The 20,597-nt window shown below is 32.2% G+C and overlaps 2 protein-coding genes across 3 annotated transcripts; both read left to right on the top strand.

Annotated features, from left to right (window-relative positions):
- Window positions 1–13,456: 13,456 nt before the first annotated feature.
- On the top strand, window positions 13,457–14,732 carry LOC111017001 (transcription factor MYB59). Of its 2 annotated transcripts, none has more exons than XM_022292628.2 (3): window positions 13,457–13,670; window positions 13,791–13,920; window positions 14,007–14,732. In XM_022292628.2, exons 1-3 carry the CDS (start codon window positions 13,553–13,555, stop codon window positions 14,551–14,553), a joined length of 795 nt encoding a protein of 264 aa, XP_022148320.1. In that variant the 5' UTR covers window positions 13,457–13,552; the 3' UTR covers window positions 14,554–14,732. The 2 variants fall into 2 exon arrangements, with proteins under 2 accessions (XP_022148320.1, XP_022148321.1); XM_022292629.2 differs by having other exon boundaries at window positions 13,470–13,699.
- Window positions 14,733–16,386: 1,654 nt separating this feature from the next.
- LOC111017094 (Protein-tyrosine phosphatase-like, PTPLA) lies at window positions 16,387–19,763 on the top strand. Its single transcript, XM_022292763.2, has 9 exons — window positions 16,387–17,142; window positions 17,230–17,315; window positions 17,453–17,500; window positions 17,582–17,670; window positions 17,771–17,824; window positions 18,494–18,561; window positions 18,654–18,703; window positions 19,172–19,269; window positions 19,390–19,763. The coding sequence occupies exons 1-9, from the start codon at window positions 17,084–17,086 to the stop codon at window positions 19,492–19,494; spliced, it is 657 nt and encodes a 218-aa protein (XP_022148455.1). The 5' UTR covers window positions 16,387–17,083; the 3' UTR covers window positions 19,495–19,763.
- The last annotated feature ends 834 nt before the right edge of the window (window positions 19,764–20,597 follow it).

The following is a 20,597-nucleotide window of genomic DNA, read 5'->3' on the forward strand; positions in this document are numbered from 1 at the left end:
ATCGGAAATCAAACTTAAACGATCGCTGTGGAAGCAAATGCAGAGGATGAAATGGGTATATATATATATAAATTGTTGTAATGCGGCGGAGGGATTGGGACTGGGATGCTTCCACGGCGAAGGGAGCGCGTAGGGAGAAGGGGGAATTAGCAGAATTTGGGCGGGGGAAAGTGGGGGGACGTTTCCGCTTACAGCCGTTTCTGGAGCATTGATTTTGGACTATCCAGTCAAAGCGCGTGGATACCAAAAGCCTTCCTTTTTTTATAATTTAAATTTCCTTGTTCTTCTCTTTCAGTTTTGTTCACTCGCTTTTCTTGAACTACTTTCAAATTAATGATTCTATTGTTGTTGTTAAATATTATCTGGTGTGAACTACACTTGACGTGGTTTAATTGGTTAAGGCAGGCAACCAAGATTCACTTTTTGTTAATGTATATTTACTCAAATAAATGGACTATTTTAGTTACTGTATTTTTTATTTTAGTTTATTTTGGATATTATATTCTTAAAATATCTATTTTTATTTTCTTGCTTTCAACTTTGTTCATGGCAAAAAAAGAAAAAAGACGGTGGAGTTGGGTTTCGACAGGAATTTGATTCGATTGGAGGACGTGAGCATAGATGGGGATTGTCTGTCTCCCTCCGTTTCCATAATTAGTTATTGTACTTTTATGTTAAAATTTTGATTGAAAAATTTAGATAAAAATAAAAATAAAGAGAAAAAAAAACAAGCGTTGATGGTACATGAACTCAAATAAATAAAATTTAAAAGAATAAATTAGAATTGAAAATACAAACACGGTGGCATCCAGCCTATTATTAAGTAGGCTTAATTAGAGTGGAAATGGAGTGGCACCTTCATTTGAAAGAGATTCGGAAATTAACCTGAAACCGTTCCCAAAACGGCTAAAGCGGTGTCTTTTTATTTTCTCTCTCTATTATTTTATTATTTATTTTTTGTGATTTATACCTTTAAATTTTATTGTATTTACTTGTAGTGTAATGTTATTTTTAAGGAAAAAGAAAAACCTATCTCCACCGTTGATATTGAAAATTCATCTACAAAACGGTTTAATCAACAAACTCAATCTTATTTATAATTTTCTAAAAATGATGATTTAACAATACTTTTATTTTTGGCTTCCAATAAAAAAGTTAGCTCGATTTTTCTACTACAATTTCTTTACTTATTTTTCACTCTCTTTAACAAAATGTTATCGTAAAGCTCGACTGGATCTCGTTAAGTAAAAAATAGCGAAATTATATATAAATTAAAAAGTTGATCATAGTCAAGATAATCAAATGGTAAATAGTTTAATTTTTTTTAAAAAAAAAATGACTTCATGGGGATAAAATTTTGTTTATATTGTGGTTAATTTAAAATTTAAGTCTCATAATTTAGAAAGTAGCAAGAGTAACAAGTACGTAATTCCTTAAAAGAAACAAAAGAAAATTTCAAATTGAATTTAATAGTCGACATAAGAATTAGTAATTTGATGTGATGTAAAGGAAGTTTCTTGGAAGTTGAATAAGTAGTTGGTTGGAAAGCATTTTATCACTCCAGCATCTTCGGAATCTTCTTCTTTTCACTTCCTTTCTCCATCTTCTTGAAAAATATTAAAAAGGAAAAATAAAATATAAATAAATTTTTATATGAAATAAAAAATACTTACATATTTATGTCTACCACATTAAATTTTTTATAACTAAGAGAGTGAAAGACAGAAATTTTGATTTTTTTTTGGGTTAAAAAACTAAAAATTTGTCAAATTTTTATTGTGGTCAGCTTCATAAATGTGAGTGCTACCAGATAAAAAGTATGGTTGACATGATATTTGTACAATTTCAATCTAAATTTGCTTTTGATTCCACCAATAAAAAGCTTCATAGTCTTTACTTATAAACTAGAAATCTTCTTTCTTCTTTTTTCTAATTGGTGTGGACCTATATTGATATTTGAACTTTGTTTTTTCTTTCGAAAAAGATGGGAAAATGATTGTACTTTTTGTATTTGTTTGATCACAAAAATGATCCAAGCTCGGTTCGGAAGTTCGAACTTCAATTACCGATGTACGAAGGATCTGCATAATAGAGTTAGTACTTTGACGCTAAAGTCAGTACACTATCCAATCAATACTCAAGAGATAATGTTGTTTTCGCATACTTTGTATGTGAAGTGGGATAGAGACGAACTCTCGATAGAACTTCCAACAGCACTACAACAACTCTCCAACTACTCGAGAAAAGCGGTACTTGTTGATGGTTAGTTGGGTGACGAATGTGGTTCGACTTAGCGTCCAACTCCGAGCTCAACTTGTCCAAGTGAAACTTTTTATTTAGTTCTCCTTATAAAAAGTAAGTTGCTTGCTAGAAGCCTTCGTCTGTATCGGAATGTGTCAAATCACACCGTTGAACACGATCATCTTTTATACAAAGTGGAACTATAATAAGCAAAATGCAAATCATGATTAAATCAATTTAGAATAGTTCTAATAAATTAAATTAAGACTCTCTCTGTTTTTTTCTTCTAAATATGAAATAGATATCCATTTCATGCTAGCCTTTTCCCATTTGGAATGAGAATAAACGAATCAAAATTATTCTTTATTCTTTTTTCATTTTTATTATTATTTATTAAAATAAAGTGAATGTGATTCCACTTATACTTAATTAAAAGTAATATTAATTCCCTCGTTTTTCTTTTGAGTCTCGTATTAATTTTTTATTTACTATCTATTTTATGAATTGATATTTATAAATATTGATCTTATTCTAAATATTTGTACACTTCTAATTTATAGATTTTTTTTTAATAAATAATATGTGAGAGGGAGGATTAGAAGTTCGGACATCTCATTTGAATTTATAAAATTTAAAATCTATACAATAATAACATTAAGAAAAATAATGCAGTGGAAAAAGTATAGAACTGAAAAAATAGAAAGCAAAGACTTGTATTCTTTTTAAGTATAAAATCTATTTTTCTCTTTCCACACACACCTCAAATTTCGATGGATTTTCAATGAATTTTGATTCGGTATTTCATGACATTGAAAGATTTGAAATTTTATTAGATTTCAATTTTTTTTTTTTGTACGTGACAAATTTTCCCGTATCAAAATGGGTTGGATTTTGCATGATTTCATACAATTTCGATTAAATTTCCTATTTAACTTTATCATATTTTAATTTCTAATTAATAAATCAGTAAATTTTTTATTTTCTTTTCTTTTACAGCGAACATCTAAATAAATAAATTTAATTTAATTCATTTATAATCATTCTCGTTCCAAACAACATAACAAAATTTAAAATCATTTTTCAAATTTCAAATCATGACACTTAAAATCATTTTTTGTCATAATGCCGAGAACAGAACTATTTTAATTTCTAATTAATAAATCAGTAAATTTTTTATTTTCTTTTCTTTTACAGCGAACATCTAAATAAATAAATTTAATTTAATTCATTTATAATCATTCTCGTTCCAAACAAGATAACAAAATTTAAAATCATTTTTCAAATTTCAAATCATGACACTTAAAATCATTTTTTGTCATAATGCCGAGAAGAGAACTGGGCGAGGAACTCCCTTCTCAGCTTTGAGTAGGTCGAGATCGACCTGGCTGGCAGTCTCCGATACCACAATCGCGCGCTACCAGTAAGCGCGATCTGAAAGGCACGACATTTGATTGCGTCTGATGCCGCTTGGAAGTCCATGAGGCCTTCAAAGACCTCAACATAATCATTGGGGTCTTTCGACCCATCAGAATGTTTCATGGTAGGAGCTTTGAACTTCGGAGGGATCGGTGCTTCCAAAACGTCCGAGGTGAAGGGCGATTCTCCTAAGTCGCCATCGTTTAGTGGACCTTCTTTCTGCTCACATTTGGCCTTTAAGGCCTCCACCTGAGCGTCGAGCTGGCCCCTCAGCTGGTCGAACTCCTCCCTTGTAATCACTCCTGCAGGAGTTACTGGGTTGCGAGAGGATTCAGCATGCTGGTTGGAGCTCCTGTGTGAGCGGGATGGTGACTGTCCTTTTCGGAGAGATGAGCCTCGCTTTTTGTTGAGGTGTTCACGAAGGTCTCCTCTCTGGCGAGTGTGTCCCTCGCTCTCGTTGTCTTTGGGATGTTCCTCCTCGACTGGGCCGAGGTGGGAACCCCTTTGCTCGCGTATGTCAATGCACGTCATTCGATTTTCAGATCGGGACCCTGCGCCTGCAGCTAGTATCATCTCGTTATACATTTCCTCCATGGACCGCATTTGTGCGCGCATTGCCTCCATTTCTCTCTGGAGTGCGTCGAAGTTCTTTCTTGGTGGAGCCGGGGCTGGACCCCGGGCGCCCTTCTTAGAGGTCCCACCTCGGCCACGGGTGGCCTTGGATGTCCTTGGGTGCGCAGGTGGTAGGACAGGCGCGGTGATTCGTGCCGACCTGCGGAGAGGTTCTGTTGCTAGGCCGTCGTGGCCTTGCCCCTCTACCACTGCTGCTCCGACCTCCCTCTGGTGGGCATCGCTGGCAGCTAGAGTCCTTCGATCTACCGTATTGGTCGAGTTTGCTGGTTGAACCATTTTCGCTCGCGTATTGGCTTAAAAGGATTTGGATGACTTAGATTGTCCTTCCCACAGACGGCGCCAAATGTTTATGCAAGGATATGCACAACAGTGTATTTCAGATTGCAGCTCGAACTCGGCTTCCGGACCGATCTGAATACTTGGGCGGACCTGCACAAAAAGGTGAGCACTCTGACGATCAAGTCAGTATAGGTCGGATTCCGAATTTAGTTCAAGATTCGAAATCATCGTACCTGATCGTGGAGTGAGGTCTTCTACTTATGGGTGGTAGTCCCGCTAATCTCGCGACGGTTACACCCTGTAATCTCGGGACCGTCGGTTATTCCCAGTAATCTCGAGACCGGCGGTTACACCCGATAATCACGCCGCTGACAGTAGCTCACATCGGCCCCTACCGAGCTTCCCGGTAGGTCGGACCTCGGTCAGGTTCACCTCGGCCCTCATACTTAGCATCTGTCAACGCTAGTGGTGGTGATCTCGGCGGTCCGAGCTGGGCATGACTCATGAGTCATCTTGGAGCACCAATAGGGGTCCTCCATGTGTCCAGGATATTCTCTCCCCAAACAGATTCTTTATACTTTGTATTTGTTTCTTATTTATACGAAATATAGATATATAGATATATGGAAAGTAAAGTCTATCACTTTTAATTATTCTGAACTTCATCCCTAAACAGTGAATAGGATTCCAAATTGTCTTTTCGATTATTGCATTTAATATTAATAAACGTGCATGTACAAATTTTTTTTTTTTTAATTTAAAGAATCAAACGTGAATTTCATGCTTCTATATTAATGGAAAATTTTTCGGACCTTATATTGAGAAAAAAAAAGAGAGAAAAGCAATAAAATATGAATGCCTAGAGACAATTATTCATATGTCAGTGCAATTAACACTGAGTTTAGTTCATGGTATTGAATTTATTGCATTTAGTAAAAAATAACCATTTTTTATACATAGAAAAAATATAAATAAACAAAACCTTCTAAATTAGACAAGGTGGAACCCACCTTAGTTGGTCATTCCCTAGTCGGTCAACTAGTCAACTCAAAATATTATGTTATATATTAAATTAAGAGTTGGGCAATTTTAATATTTTATTTATTAATCAAATGGATACTTTTAGAGTCTCGTCCCATCCAAGATTTTAAATGTCAATGTCGATAGAAATGTCGAAGTTTTAATTTCATAGAAATATCGATAAAATGTCGATATCGATGAATATTTTTGTAAAAATTAGAAAAATTAAAAAATCGTAAAAAATATTTAAATTAATAAAATAAAATTTTTCCTATTTCTAAATTAATTAAAAATAATTAATATTAATATGAGGTATATGTTAGTGACATTTTGTTGATATTTTTTCATATTTTATCGATTTTATTGTACTCGATGGAAATATCGATTTACCCCCTCATATCGATGTCAACCCATGGAAACATAGATTTGTCGATAAAAATGTCGACACGTTGACGGACATATAGAATCATTATCCCACTAAAAAAAACTTTAAAGTTCAACAATACGAGGAGGGGAGAATTTGAACGTTTTGACCTTTAGTCATAGGGCACTTATGCGATATCAAAAGAAATGTAACACTTTTTGAAATGCTTATAAAATATATGCTATTTAGTGAATTTCTTTTTGTTTATTATTATTATTATTATTATTATTTTGAAAGGCTCGACTTTGGGGAGAATTGTTGGGCTGGGCTGCAATCACTTTTATTTACAGTTACGGGCTACTTTCTGCCTGACTTGAAACCAGTAACGGCCCATATAGGGGATATTACCTAAAACGAAAATCAGTGATATATGCTTTTAGCGACCAAATTGAAACCTATCTTCTAAACTCAAACATCAAAAATATATTTTACATTTATTAAAATGTAGCAATATAATCAATTGTAGATTCCACCTCATTCTTGGGAATCACTTCCTCTGAAAAAAAAAAACGATAATCTCATTCATCTCCTAAAACCTCATCAATTTCATTTTCATTCATTATTCAATAGATCTCACACGCTTTACTTTACATCTTTAATCTTTAATCTATTAGTAAAACTCTTAACTTCTTAATTAATTGTTTTAAAAATTTAATATTTATTTAAGATACTAATATTTATTTATAATAAATAATTAAACTTTTTACGATTTTATTATAAAATACTACAAATTTCTACTTAATTTTACTTTTTATTATTAACTAATATCAATAAATTTATTAGAATAAAATGCATTATTGTTTTTTTAGTACGGATAAAATGCATTATTAATCAATATTATAATAATAAAACTAATAACATTTTACATCAATCAAGTTGTTCTAATAAAAATTATATTAGTCTTTTTTAGTTTATGTAATTTTATTTTAATTTTTTTATTTGTTGATATTAAATAGATATTATAATAAAGAAAGTATTTACTATCAAAAGAATAAAATAAATTTAATATTGTTTTAAATAAAAATAATATTGTGTAGTTACAAATATGACAAAAACATTTAATAAAATTAGCAAAATATGAACCACACGTTTAGTTTTTTCAAATATAACAACTTTATCCAAATAGTTTTTTTAACCACGAAGGTCCAATTTTACAACTTTATCCAAATATTATACATCTATAATATATATGTAATATCTGTAATATATGTTACTGCTTATATATGTATATGATATATATTTGATGTATTATTGATATGAATGTCCGATATATATTTGTAATATGTATTTGATATACATCTTATATACTATTGATATGAATGTCTGATATACTACTAGTATGAGTATTTGATATATTACTGATATAAGTGTCTGATATACGAACAAAGAAGAAACAAAAAAAAATAAAATTTACCCACGAGATCTGGAAAAATATAAAGGATAAAATTGGAATAATGAAACATTCCAAAATCAGAATTCTAATTTTGTGCTATATTTGAAAATTTAAAAAAATAGATGAAATATTTTAAAATATATACAAATTTTTTTGCTACCTATGCAATTTTGCAATAATATTAGTACACTTTTTAGTTAATGTATTTGCGATTAGCGAGAGATAAGAAAGGATTATTCCACCCATTGTTATATATATCTAATTTTTATCTCTATTCATTGTAGTTTTAGTAGTTTTTAATTCTGATTTTCTAATAAATAACATTAAACAAATGATATTTTCATTCCGATTAATTTTCTTTTCTGATATAAAATGAAAGTTTGATTTGTATTAAATTTGGGTCTCCACGATAATAATGATTAGATCATCCCCCAATATACCCAACGAAAAGAAAAACCAAATGTTGTTTTCTTGTGAATAATTTGCATCATATGCGTGTGGAGATATAATAAATTACCTTATCTCTTCACATAGCTTAAATTATCTTATGTATTTAATATAGATTTAGAGATTACTAGATGTCACCAATCATTTAAATTATTGCTAGATGACCATCATCACGAGTGATATTACAATTCAATTGAGGTATGTCAATTTATAGCTAAATCAATTAAGACGTATATCATTAACCAAAATATTGTAGGTTTGAATCTCCCGTACCTATTAGAAGTAAAAAAAAAAAAAAAAAAAAAAAACTCTCGAAATATAATTTGATTAAAAAACTAATATATATATTTTTTGAATTATTTACCAAAGAATAGTGGTTTTACGGTTATGTTGATCATTTGTTTTATTAAGCCATGTGACATCTACGTTAACATTATATGTAATCTTCATTGAATGCTATTATTATTTTTTTATCATTAGATTCCTCTAATTCTACATAAATATAATGATACAATTTTAAACAAACGTAATGATCTAATGAGAAAGGAAAAAACAAATCAAATCCTAATATTTTGACGCAAGATTAATTATATAAAAAAATATAAATAGATACAAGTAACATGTCCAAATAATTGCAAGATTCTAATAATGTACCTTTAACAAGTAAAATTAATTTGTCAACCTTAATATAGCTTAATTAGTTAATGAGGTTTGAATCCCCAAACAAAAGATCAAATTTAATTCCATTTCGAAAAAGAAATTGTTTTTATATGCTTGATAATATAGTTTTTTTTTATTGGATAAAAAATGTTTACAGAAAAACGCACTTGCATTTTAAGATAACGAAGAGCCATATGTTATGGGTTATATCAGACAAGTCGTGCTCTATACATAAATGGAAAAAAAAAAGGAAAAAAAAACCACTTGAGACTCTATACATAAATAAAAAATAAAAATAAAAATAAAAGAAAAAAACCACTTGACTGATGTGCGATCCACATAGTTTAAAAATATATAATATATAATTTTTTTATTAATATTTTAAAATTATAAAATATTTACTCAACTTTGCAAGTCAATTTTAACTAATTTAAGCTTTCAAGAGTGGCAAACTTGAATGAGAGATGAAATTGAATTACACCGAAACCAAATAGTAAATAACAAACAATTCAATTAAAAAAAAAACTCTAAATCAAACCATGAAAATACCTAAACTCAATTATTTAGTGAGTTGTTTTGGTAATTCAAATATAAGGTTGATAAAATAAAAAATAATTTAAAGTTGAAAACAACTCACTAAATATTAAAAATATTTGTAAGAAGAATCGTCGAGTTATCTAAAATGTATGGAAAAAAATAAGTTATTTTATAAAACTATTTAAAAAGACATTCTGGAAGACACTATTTATTGACTTTGGTTAATGTAAGAATATTTTTAGCAGCAACAACTAAGTCATCAAAAAGTCAGTGGAAAAAAAAATTATATTATATATATTTATTTGTTTACTAGGGAGAATCTATATTTAGATTATAAAGTAAATCAGAGAAGTGAATAACAAGAATGACGAAGAAAAGAATCAACCAAAAAAACAAAAAAACAAAAAACAAAAAATTCTCAAACCCCATAAATTAGGCTATGAAAATACAATTTTTTTATTTTATCATTTATTTCATTTTATTCCCTCGTGATTCTTTTCCTGCTACAAGGATCGTTGATGTGAATTTTAACATAACTTAACTGTTTAAGGTAAAAAGTTCGGATCTCCACCCCATATACTGAACTAAAAAAAACCATTAATTTTTCATAAATCATTTAACAAAAATCTGATTTGTTCATTTACTTTATAAGTAGATTTATATTTGAATTAAAACAGTAGATAGGTTTCTTTCATTTAATTTTTGTCAAAATTGATGTTGGACCGACCTATCAACTTAAGAAATATAAAAAATAAATGTTGAAATTAGTTTAAAAATTCAAAACAGTCCAAGTTTACAAAATCCACCATCAAACTAATCAAAACTATACTTTAAAATACACAATTGACCAACAATAATACCAACGACTGACATTAATTCAGTCGATTAAATTAGCTTTTCAAATCTTTTTCAATTTCATGTATTTGAAGCGATACATAGATTAGATTGTAGTTTCAGAATAATTATACAATTGTACTGAACTATTTTAAAAAATCAGTAATAATGGCTTAAAAGAAACCTAAATATATATATATATATATATATATATGTATATGTATAAGGGAGAGGGTTAAAAGTGGTGATTTCCACGTCATAAGTGGGTTTATCTCTCCAAAAAAAAAAAAAAACAGAGAGAGAGAAAAAAAGTGGTGGCACTAATAAGGTTAAAGAAATAAGGAAGAGGTGGGCACAAAACAATTGAATATTTAGTGGGTCGTTTACAATGCAAATGCTTCACACTATACAGTGGGTCACAACAATACTTAATTACACATTGATTTATGGGGGTATTCGTGGTTTGGGTTCAGTTGAATTTATTGTTCGAATGGTAAATTTATTCAATTTAAATAATTATTATAAATAATGAACCCAACTCGACCATGAAATATTTGAATCGGATTGGTTCGACTAATATTATATAACAACACAAGTAAAAGTATATGCCAATATCTTAAATATTTATTTTCATATTTTCTAAAATTGCATCATCTGGCGTAAGTCAATTTATTTATATGGTGAAGTTGTTGGAGGATAAGGGCACGTTCCTTATCCATCCATTTCTTGTTTTGATTGAGTGAATCTCTTATTGGCAGAATTATTTTTGAAAATGGTTTTCCAATTATGTGATTGGTGGAAATTCTGAAAAAAAAAATGTATTTTTTTTTGATAAATTTACTATTTTACTTTAGAAACTTATTTTATTTTTGTTCAAAATTTTAAAATATAATATATTATAAATTATATTATATTGTAAAATAATAATGGTAGAAAATTTATAATAGATATGTTAATAAATTAATTAATATTAGTTTAGATTGAATAATTTTTTAAACTGAGATTCAATTTTCAAATTTACTAGCAAACACATTTTAAAAAATATGGAATATATTGTCTTTTCAGATTTCTGTTTTCGTACCACCAAACAAATTACCATAAATAATTATTGGTTTTGTCTGCATTTGAAGACCCGTCTCAGGCCCAGTGATACCAAATTCCACTACCTCCTTATCATATGTTTCATAATTCCTAGTGCTGTCATCTCATTTTACTAACCCTAATTTTTTTTTTGTTTTTAATTATTAATCATAATGTTAGCAACCCTCTTTTTTTTCTCTTGCTGAAATTATGTTTTTTTTTTCTTTTCTAAATTTAGAACTCAGCGAAGGTCGATAGGTCAGGAAATACCATTTTAATACAATTATTAAATATATATTCTCTTTATTAACATTAAATTATCATTTTATAAACTTCATATATTAATGTTGGGATTGGATATAAATGAAAGTATGGAAGAAAAATGTTCATGGTACTTTAATCCCAGAATGGTGGGATGTTTCATTTTTTTGGTGGAGGTAGACAAGATGGAGATGGAACTTAATTTGATAAGATAAGGGTATGGATAGGATTTTATGGCTAAATCGTACTATTATTTTAGTGGGGAGTTTGATTGAAATTATTATACTTTTCCTTTTTCTTTTTTTCCCTTAAATGCTACTTTTGCAAAATACCCTTTTGGTTACAATTGCAACCTATTCAAAAAAAAAAAAAAAATGTTATAGCTGAGATTTTTTAAGGTATTTCTTTCTATTTTTTTTTTTCCTTTTTGTAGTTCTATAATTTGACTTTAAATTCTTTCTTCATTTGTAAACTGAATCTTACTTCTTTTTTGGATTAAAAACGGAATCTAACTTAATAATACTAAAGTATTTCATTTAGAGGGTTTTTTTTGAAAAGAGAGAGTTCACATTGATGCAGGAATTTTATTTTATTGAATGGATTTTCTTGATAAATAATATATGTCAAGCTGAACTATGTTTGTTTTACTGGATTTTTAAAGACTTATAAACTGAAAAGAAAATATTTAATTTTATCTAATGGCACCTTCAACTTACAAAAAATTTTGAGATTTACATCCTCCAAATTAAAACTAAGCTATAAAATATTAAAAATTAATTTACAAAACAGTCAAAACCTAACCATAAGAAATATCCCAAGAGCAGATGCAAAAATATTCAAGCATTAAAAAATATGTCCAATTCATCACCAAAATGTCCGTATAAAAACTTAAAAAGATACATTTACTTCCGTAGCTAAACTTGCGTGACACAAAATTAATTAAATAGTTAAGTCTATAGATAATATGATTTGATAATCCAAATCTACAAATTTTTCAATCCAACAAATTACAAGCTTAGATCAGTGGAAAAACACCTATTACCTTCTTTGAGATTTGCTTAACATTTACTAAAAAAATACTATAGACATGCTTATGAAACCTATATTTTATACTACATGATAAGTTTTATAAATCACAAAAACCTACCTATCAAACACAAATGGTACAAATTCAAATTTCTAAAATCTATTCCTTCCCCCAAACAAGTTCATATACATATTACACAAATTTAAACTTTCAAACTTCACGTCATACTCGTTAAAACGGTGCAAATCAAGCCACATGACTAAACTCAAGAACAATCCAACTAATGAAATGTAATAATCTCACAACTTGACAAACCAAGACTTCCCAATCTAACTTTTTCCAAATTAAAAGCAATAACGAAGAACAGTGCCAAGTGTCGTGAGTATTTTGGCAGAAATAGAAAGTGGAAATTCTGATTCATGTCCAACGGTGGTCCTGCCTTGTCCTGTCTCTGTTTCAACGATTCGTTTTCACTACTAATCATTTTGGAGTTTTTCTTCCTACGCAGCAGAGCTTATTGAATTGGAGCAGAGAAAACCACAGAAAAAAATGGAGCCAAGGGGAAAAAGAAACCCCCAAAAAAATAGAAAAAAAGAGGGGGTTATGGGCCTTTTCTCTCACTGTTCTTGCCTCTTGGTGGAATTTAGATGATGTCTTTTCTCATTACGAATGATTTGACAGGCATTTTAAGAAAGGGAAAGGGATCCCACTCACCAAGTTTCTACTACAGGCAGTAACTTTTTCCACATTCGAACTCTCTGGGGCATTTCGTCGAACACTTTCAATGCTAAGCCAATTGCCTTCCACAAACTCCACCTTCCCCTTCTCCAGTTGTCGCACTCAGCATAATTTTGAATTTCTAACAAATCCCAATCCCGTCGTGGTTTTCCTTAATGGGGCGATCCACTTTTTTTTGAAGGAAAATCTCGTTAGTGGGGTTTTTTGAAAACGATTAAAATAACTAAAAGCAGGGAGAGTTCATCGACCCTTGGTTTTGAAGGGGGCGTTTTTGAAAGCTACATCAACATATCAATCGCCTACTTTGATTATTTTGGCATTAATGGGTGACATCATATGCATAAGGTTGCTTATCACTAAAAACCCACCCCATGGAGGCCCTCCATCACATTACATGTACGGTGAGGATTCAAGCTCCTATGTATTTTAATCATAGAGTAAAGTCACTTGGTTAAGATTTTGATGCTATAAATATTAGTAGAGTACACCCAAAATCTCCATGAGTTGGTGAGGGAGAGAAAAAGAAAAGGGCTTGCTTTTTCTTGAGAGAGAACAACAAAAAATGGTGGAGGGACAGGAAATCCGAAAGGGTCCATGGACAGAGCAAGAAGACATCCAACTGATTTGCTATGTGGGCTTGTTTGGCGATCGAAGATGGGATTCCATAGCAAAAGTTTCAGGTTTGAAGGTGGCGGGAGACAGTTGCTAGGTAGGCTAAACTGAAGATTTTATGTGTTTGTGAAAGGCTCTTTTTTAACCCCTCCTTTGGATTTGGATTTGGGTTTGGATTTGTCTTGTAGGATTGAACAGAACAGGCAAAAGTTGCAGGCTGAGATGGGTTAATTACCTTCATCCTGGTCTCAAGAGAGGGAAGATGAGCTCTCAAGAAGAGAGGCTCGTGCTTGAACTTCACGCCAAATGGGGGAACAGGTCTCTAAAACTCCATAATTTTTTCCCGTCCCTTCTTTCTTATTCCCTCAAATTCTCAACCCTTCACCTCTCTGTTCATATGGCAGATGGTCCAAGATCGCTAGGAAATTACCAGGCCGCACAGACAACGAAATCAAGAACTACTGGAGAACCCACATGAGGAAGAAGGCACAGGAGAAAAGAAGGGCTTTGTCTGCCTCTTTGTCGTCGTCATCATCATCTTCTTCTTCTTCATCCAATAACTCCGCAGTGGAATTTCCTGCAGATACTGGACCAGTGAAGTTCTTCGACTCAGGGGGGTCTGAAGGATCTGAAGTTACAGCTTTGTCAACGACAAAGAAGAAGATGGAGGAGAATCAAGAACAGGGTGATCCGAATGGATACTCCATGGATGACATATGGAAAGATATTGATCTGTCGGATCATGAGAGCTTGATTATGAATCAAGATGTGTACAGTGAAGAGGACTGCAACTTTTCTTGCCCTGCTCTGACTTCTTCTTCTCCATGGGACTACTACTGTGGGGATTCTCTGTGGAGGATGGAGGAGGAAGAGAGTAAGCTAATTTTCTCTGGCTATGATCATAACGGGAGGCCACGCCTTGCTCAGGCTAATCAGAATTTTTTCTATTGAATTTTTGTGTATATGTGTAGTGATTAATTATATCCAAGAAGCGTGCCTCTCCTCTTGTCTTAAGTTTTCTGATGTTGTAATCACTAATCCATTGTTAGTAGAGTATCCTTAGCTATGTTTTGTTGAGATGTTCATAACCAAAAATAATGGAAACTGATGGCTTTAGATCCATTTTCTCTTGTGGGCTGAGATAATTTTAGTTGTTTTGATGACTGTTTGTTTCTATCTTCTCCTGAACAACAATGGAATTTATAAATAGCAGAAAGAAAAAGAGTCATAGTTAAAAGTTAAAAACAGAAGGCGGCCTTTGCTTTTCTGAGGCGTGCTGCTGCTGCCGATTTATAAATTATATCCTGTTAGCTGTAGAGTTCCATTAACACCATCACCAATTCAATTCCACCACTTCAGTGTTTTATATATATATAACAGAGAGGCAAAATGATAGAAAATGGAAATAATTGGATGGTAGGGTGGCAAGAGAAGACAAAACAAACATCTCCTATTTTCCTTTCTTTAATTTGACTGGAAGTAAAAAGGTTGCATAGTGAATAATATTCCATATTTCACAAAACTTTTTTGATAAGTGCAAGAGCATATTCAACAGTACGATACACTTGATGCCTTCCAAAACCATTCTATCTATCCTACAATTTGTCAAAACAAAAATAATAATAACAACAAACAGTATCTTATCTATCATACTTCTCAAAGAAAAAAAGTATCTATCAATTATTATGTAGAAGAAAATAATAATTGATGTCATGGGTTAATTTTTAATATTTAAAACAAAACTATAGTCCATGTGGACATCAGGCCTTCATACTTTAGTATGTTCGATCAGACGCCTTAGTTCACTATCCCACCTACTTTACCCAAATTAGCCAAGGAGCTTAGCTCTTCTCACATTGTTTGGTAGCTCTACCATAGGCTTAGCTCACCACTAGGAATGCAATCAAACTCGAACTCTTATAAAACCTAACTAGCCACCGGAAAGATGGCTATACTCGATCGACAAGATTGGTTTGGCTTGACCAATCAAGAAGGGATCAGGCACATCACTTAAAAGAATATCTAAATTTCACTCATTTGAAAAGTGCTAGTGTGACATCAAAGCAAGAGAGGCAAGAGAGGTTATGCTTGAATGTTCAATAGGGCAATAGATTAATGTAGTCAGATCAAACATCAATAAGTGAACTCGTAGTAGTAGAACGATTATGATTCCATATGTGATTGGTGCTCAATATGTCTAGTCAAACTAACTATAAAGTAAATTTGATGTGATTGGTGCAAGAAAAATACATTTGATAGTGGACATCTCTTTGGTGCCACAAAAATATGTCACACCTTAATACTTAACGTAATTCACTCGATGTTTCTAATCAATTGAGCCTCTCATCCCCTAATTAATCTAATATGCCAATTTTTTTAAAGTAAAATAAGCCTAAGTAATCACCATAGCTCAATTGGTTTACACATAGATCTTCAATCAAAAAGTCGTGAATTTGAATTATTATCGTTGTACTAAAAAAACATAATCTATCTAATCGCAACATAAACTTAGTTCAGCAGTAATCATGTCTATGACAAATAGGTTAAGTAATTACCTAGCTCAATTGGTTTACACATAGATCTTCAATAAAAAAATTGTCAATTTGAATTATTATCATTGTACTAAAAAAACATAATCTATGTAATCGCAACATAAACTTAGTTTAGCAGTAATCATGTATATGACAAATAGGTCATGAGTCAAATCCACTCACTTATCTTATTCTTCTTTAGAAGAGGAAAAAAAATATCAACAGAGTCATTCTCAACCACACTCGTAACAGAGAGAGAAATGTGGGGCTGGAATCACAAATCATAATATAATCGGTCAGCAAATTTGCACCGTCCGATGGCAGGCGTAAGAAAATCGGACAGCTCTGGAACGCAAACAAGAACATGTGCGGCTAGCGAACTAGGTTTATAATTTCTGACCATTAGGTTCCTTTTTTCATTTTCTCTCTTTCTTGTTCCGATTCTTCTGGCGCCACATCTCAGGACAGTAACCGTTGGATTAAAAGATGATGGGTTCTAAACCGTCGGATGCACGCTGCACAACAAAATTTCCTCTTCAAAAGTACCAGCCGTCTGATATCGTCCGTTTAATTCCAGTAACTATTCGATGAGCGTCTGGTCTGACTGTGGCTCGAATCTCTAGCATGGAGACTAAAAACATGGTTATCAAACCAATGGGTTTCTCAAGCTATGAAGGAAGTTATTTTAGTATTAGAAATCTAAAGTGGAGATTGCGAGTGTTAATCTGCAGGTTCCATGGTTGGCAATTAATTGACTTTGCCCCGAATGTGTCAAAACAAAACCCAACGTTAATTCCAATCCAACATTCCAACTACCCTCTGCCCCGAAATTGGAATTTATCTCAATCCTATGTGATTTTTCCCAAATCGTCGTCTCCATGGGGAAAAACTGAGAGAATCCATAGAACAGAAACTTTCCATTTCCAATTTGACAAACTGCCCACAACAGAATGTCTCGCCTATCCAACTCCTATCTTTTAACTTACAACTCTCTCCAAGCTTTTGGCTGGTATTTTTCCCCCTTTTTTTTGCATTCATTTTTCTCGCCCTCTCTCTGTTGTTCTTCGTCATCATGGTACTGTGTTCTTGTTGGCAGGACGATTTCTCTTTATAGACTCGTGGGCAGTTTTGCAGCCACCAAATCTACTATTGGTGCTTACTCTTCGGTGGGAGAACTTATCTGTAAGTTACTTGCTCTCTGTTTGGTTCCTGGGAAAGTTGAGGAGTTTGAAGATGTTGAAGAAATGTTAATTGAAACTTAAAAATGTGTAGGCTAAATTTGATGTGAGAAGTACTTATGATTTCCTTGTTTTTCGAAGGTTTCCTGCAAACTGCTGCATTCTTGGAAATCATTCATGGAGCTGTTGGTAATTTAAAGAAAGTTTGGTATTATTCTCTCGATTGATATCTAAATTTGATATGGTTGTGATTTTGCCTTTAAATTTCAGGCCTGGTTCCTACTGGAGTGCTGCTTCCTCTAATGCAATGGGGTGGGAGGGTTCATTTTCTGATTGCAGTTGTTCGTCGACTTGCAGAGGTTTTCTCTTTTTCATTATGTTGCATTCTTTTGACTAGAAAGACGTAGTTTCTTGTTGGATATTTCCCCCTACACTCTTTCTTTCTTTTTTCATTGTCAGGTTCAACATTTGCCTTATGTTTTCATCACTTTCATGGCTTGGAGCTTATCAGAGGTAGACCCCTTTCTCCCTATAAATTTGGTATCTTTGACTTAGTAATAATTTCTTTGTTTTGATTACAAAACAAAGAACTTTGTTAGTAAGCAAGCACATTCTTTTAAAACAAATATCTAAAACAAAAATCGTCATCAAACTAATCTATTTTGACTATTTTGTTTGTCAAAGACTAGTGACAAATACCAAGTTAGTATGTAGATAAATCGGTTTGGTTGGGGCTGGTGAGCAATTATCATGCAAGGATAATTGTAATTTGCTACAAGTACCAGAAATTTGACTTTGCTCTACAGAAGTAAAGTTGAACTTGAGGAGCCTTAATGTAAGGTTGTTTTCACTTATAATAAGACTGGTAAGAACTGAAATCTAAGTCTTCTTAATGCTAATGTAACCTGTCTATCTGAAAAAAGAAAGGAAGAAAGAAAAAAGTTAATGGCAGTCTCTAAGTAAATTCATACTGCTAGTTTGCTTCTTAACTATTCTACCTTTTCACTCTTTACTGCTTATTTCCATTGGTTCACCTGGAGATCCATCTCTGCTTCATATTGTAATTCCTTACTCTTATGTCCTCTTGTGCCTTTCGGATAATCTTCATCTTCATAGCTTTTCTTTTTCCTTTTCCTTTGTCGGTTGGGTTTCTGGATTTTTACTGTGATGAAATGGATTCAGGTAATCAGATATTCTCATCATGCTTTGAATTGCTTGGGAGTTTGCCCATTTTGGCTTACATATCTTAGGTACTTCCTGAATGTTCTTCCGAAGAAAACTACATGTACTCAAAATGAGAAAATATTTTTAATTTTCTAATTTGTTTTATTGTTTCTGCTAGGTACACTGCATTCATTGTTCTCTATCCTATTGGAGTGACAATTGGTGAAAGTGAGTCCACAGTATCCAAAGCATCTTGATTTCTATAATTTGATATATTTCTTAGGGAGCATTAGCTCACATATCAGATTTGTATAGCCTAGAGTTATGGATCCGAGCTATGTTTATGTGTTTACTTATTTTGCTAATCCTATCCAGCTACATAAACTCAAACTTCTAGTTTACATTATCAAGTTACATATTTTTACAAATCACAGACCTAGAGATTAAACCAAATATATGCTACATAAACCTAGGTTCCTAAAATTGATTTCCTCTAAACAATCTAGAACCAATACATAAACTCAAACGTCCCAACCCTAACTTACACAAAACAAAGCCAAGCTGATATCTGCTCCTTAATGATATTGTTTATGCATTGTACTTGTATAGATTTTTTAGTGAATCACAGGACGGAAACTGATATTCTATTTGATAAAGAAAAAGCCAATTGGTGATTAATTAGAAGCGTTTGTGCAGTGTGGCTCATGTACCAGGCAATTCCATTTATGATAAAGAAGAACCTCTATGCAGATGTCTTTGCTTACCTTCCCTTGAGCTATTACAATACCATCAGGGTATGTTCAAACACCTGGATATCTTTCTAGGAAGATTTTGATTCTTCTTACCAGATTATGAGACCACACCAGATGTAATGCTATGATACGCTGATCTTCCAATCTAATATTGTTGTGCAGGTTCTGCTTCTTGTCTACCCATTCTTTTTCTTGAAACTATACCTGCATCTGTTCAAGCAGAGAAGGTCAAAATTGGGCAAGCAGCACCAGAAGAAGAGAAACTAAAGGCTACGCCAATCTGGGATAATCTCCAATCAGCAATCTATTCTTAGAAGTTTGAATAATTTAGACAGTTAACGAGCACGCTTAGGTTCCATTGATTTGTAAACATTCATAGCATCATAACATACATGTTATTCATCAGATGGTGAATCTGAATCATTATTATCTAGTGCTAGCCAGTTAGTTTGCAGATAAACAGAGAAAAGGTTTAATGTTTGGGTTCAACGAGGCTTGTTAGTTTCTAGTGCCAAAAATGCTTATTTGACTGCCTACTCTTTTTCCTCTTCACAACAGATACCAGAAAAGCTCAATCTAGATTGAGGGAGACCCTCGGTCTAGAATGATTATTTCAGTGACAAGAAATAATGGAGGAGAAGCAGCAGCATATAAATTTATGAGCCAGACATGTTATTTTTCAGGATTGATGACCTTGAATTATGTTCTTATTTGTTCAATTTTCCATGTTCATTTGAACTTTGTTTCCAGACATTACCAATAGGCACCCACCATCAAGAACACTTCTAAATATAGCAATGAGTTTGAACTAACCGACAAAAGGCGGAAGATTTTGAAATCTAATTGCTCATTAGATAAGATACTGTCTCAATATGGTAGTTGTTTAAATATATTATTACGTCAACAAGTAGCTGTCTGGTGTATATAATAATAATAATATTATTATTATTATCTCGGTTGAATAATAGTAATCTCTGGATTGTAATATATGTTTTCTTGTTAAAGGGTGTCCATCCTGTGACTTGAAATGTGATGATGTCTTGATACAAAGTTGTCTAATCAACTTTTTGGTCCGAGAAATAAATTTAAGTGAGGAAAATGTATTGTAACTTGTAAGAAACTCGTAAAATTCTTCAGACTCATCTGATTTCCCATTAACCACAAGAAAAAGGGCAAAAATTGTAAATAAGGATACACTTCGGTTGTGTGGATGAAAAATACATCTTTTAACTTATTGTTTGGCATGCTTGCTCGGTAGTCAAAATTACCTTTGTTTTAATGAAACCAGTCTGAGAACTACTATTCTGTGAAAAAAATTTGTTTAAAAAAGATAGGTTAGTTATCAAAAGAACTTCACCGGCAAGAGCACA

The sequence above is a fragment of the Momordica charantia genome (assembly GCF_013281855.1).
Source record: "Momordica charantia cultivar OHB3-1 chromosome 2 unlocalized genomic scaffold, Mcharantia_2.0 BLBB01000002.1, whole genome shotgun sequence".
NCBI classification, from domain to species: domain Eukaryota; kingdom Viridiplantae; phylum Streptophyta; class Magnoliopsida; order Cucurbitales; family Cucurbitaceae; genus Momordica; species Momordica charantia.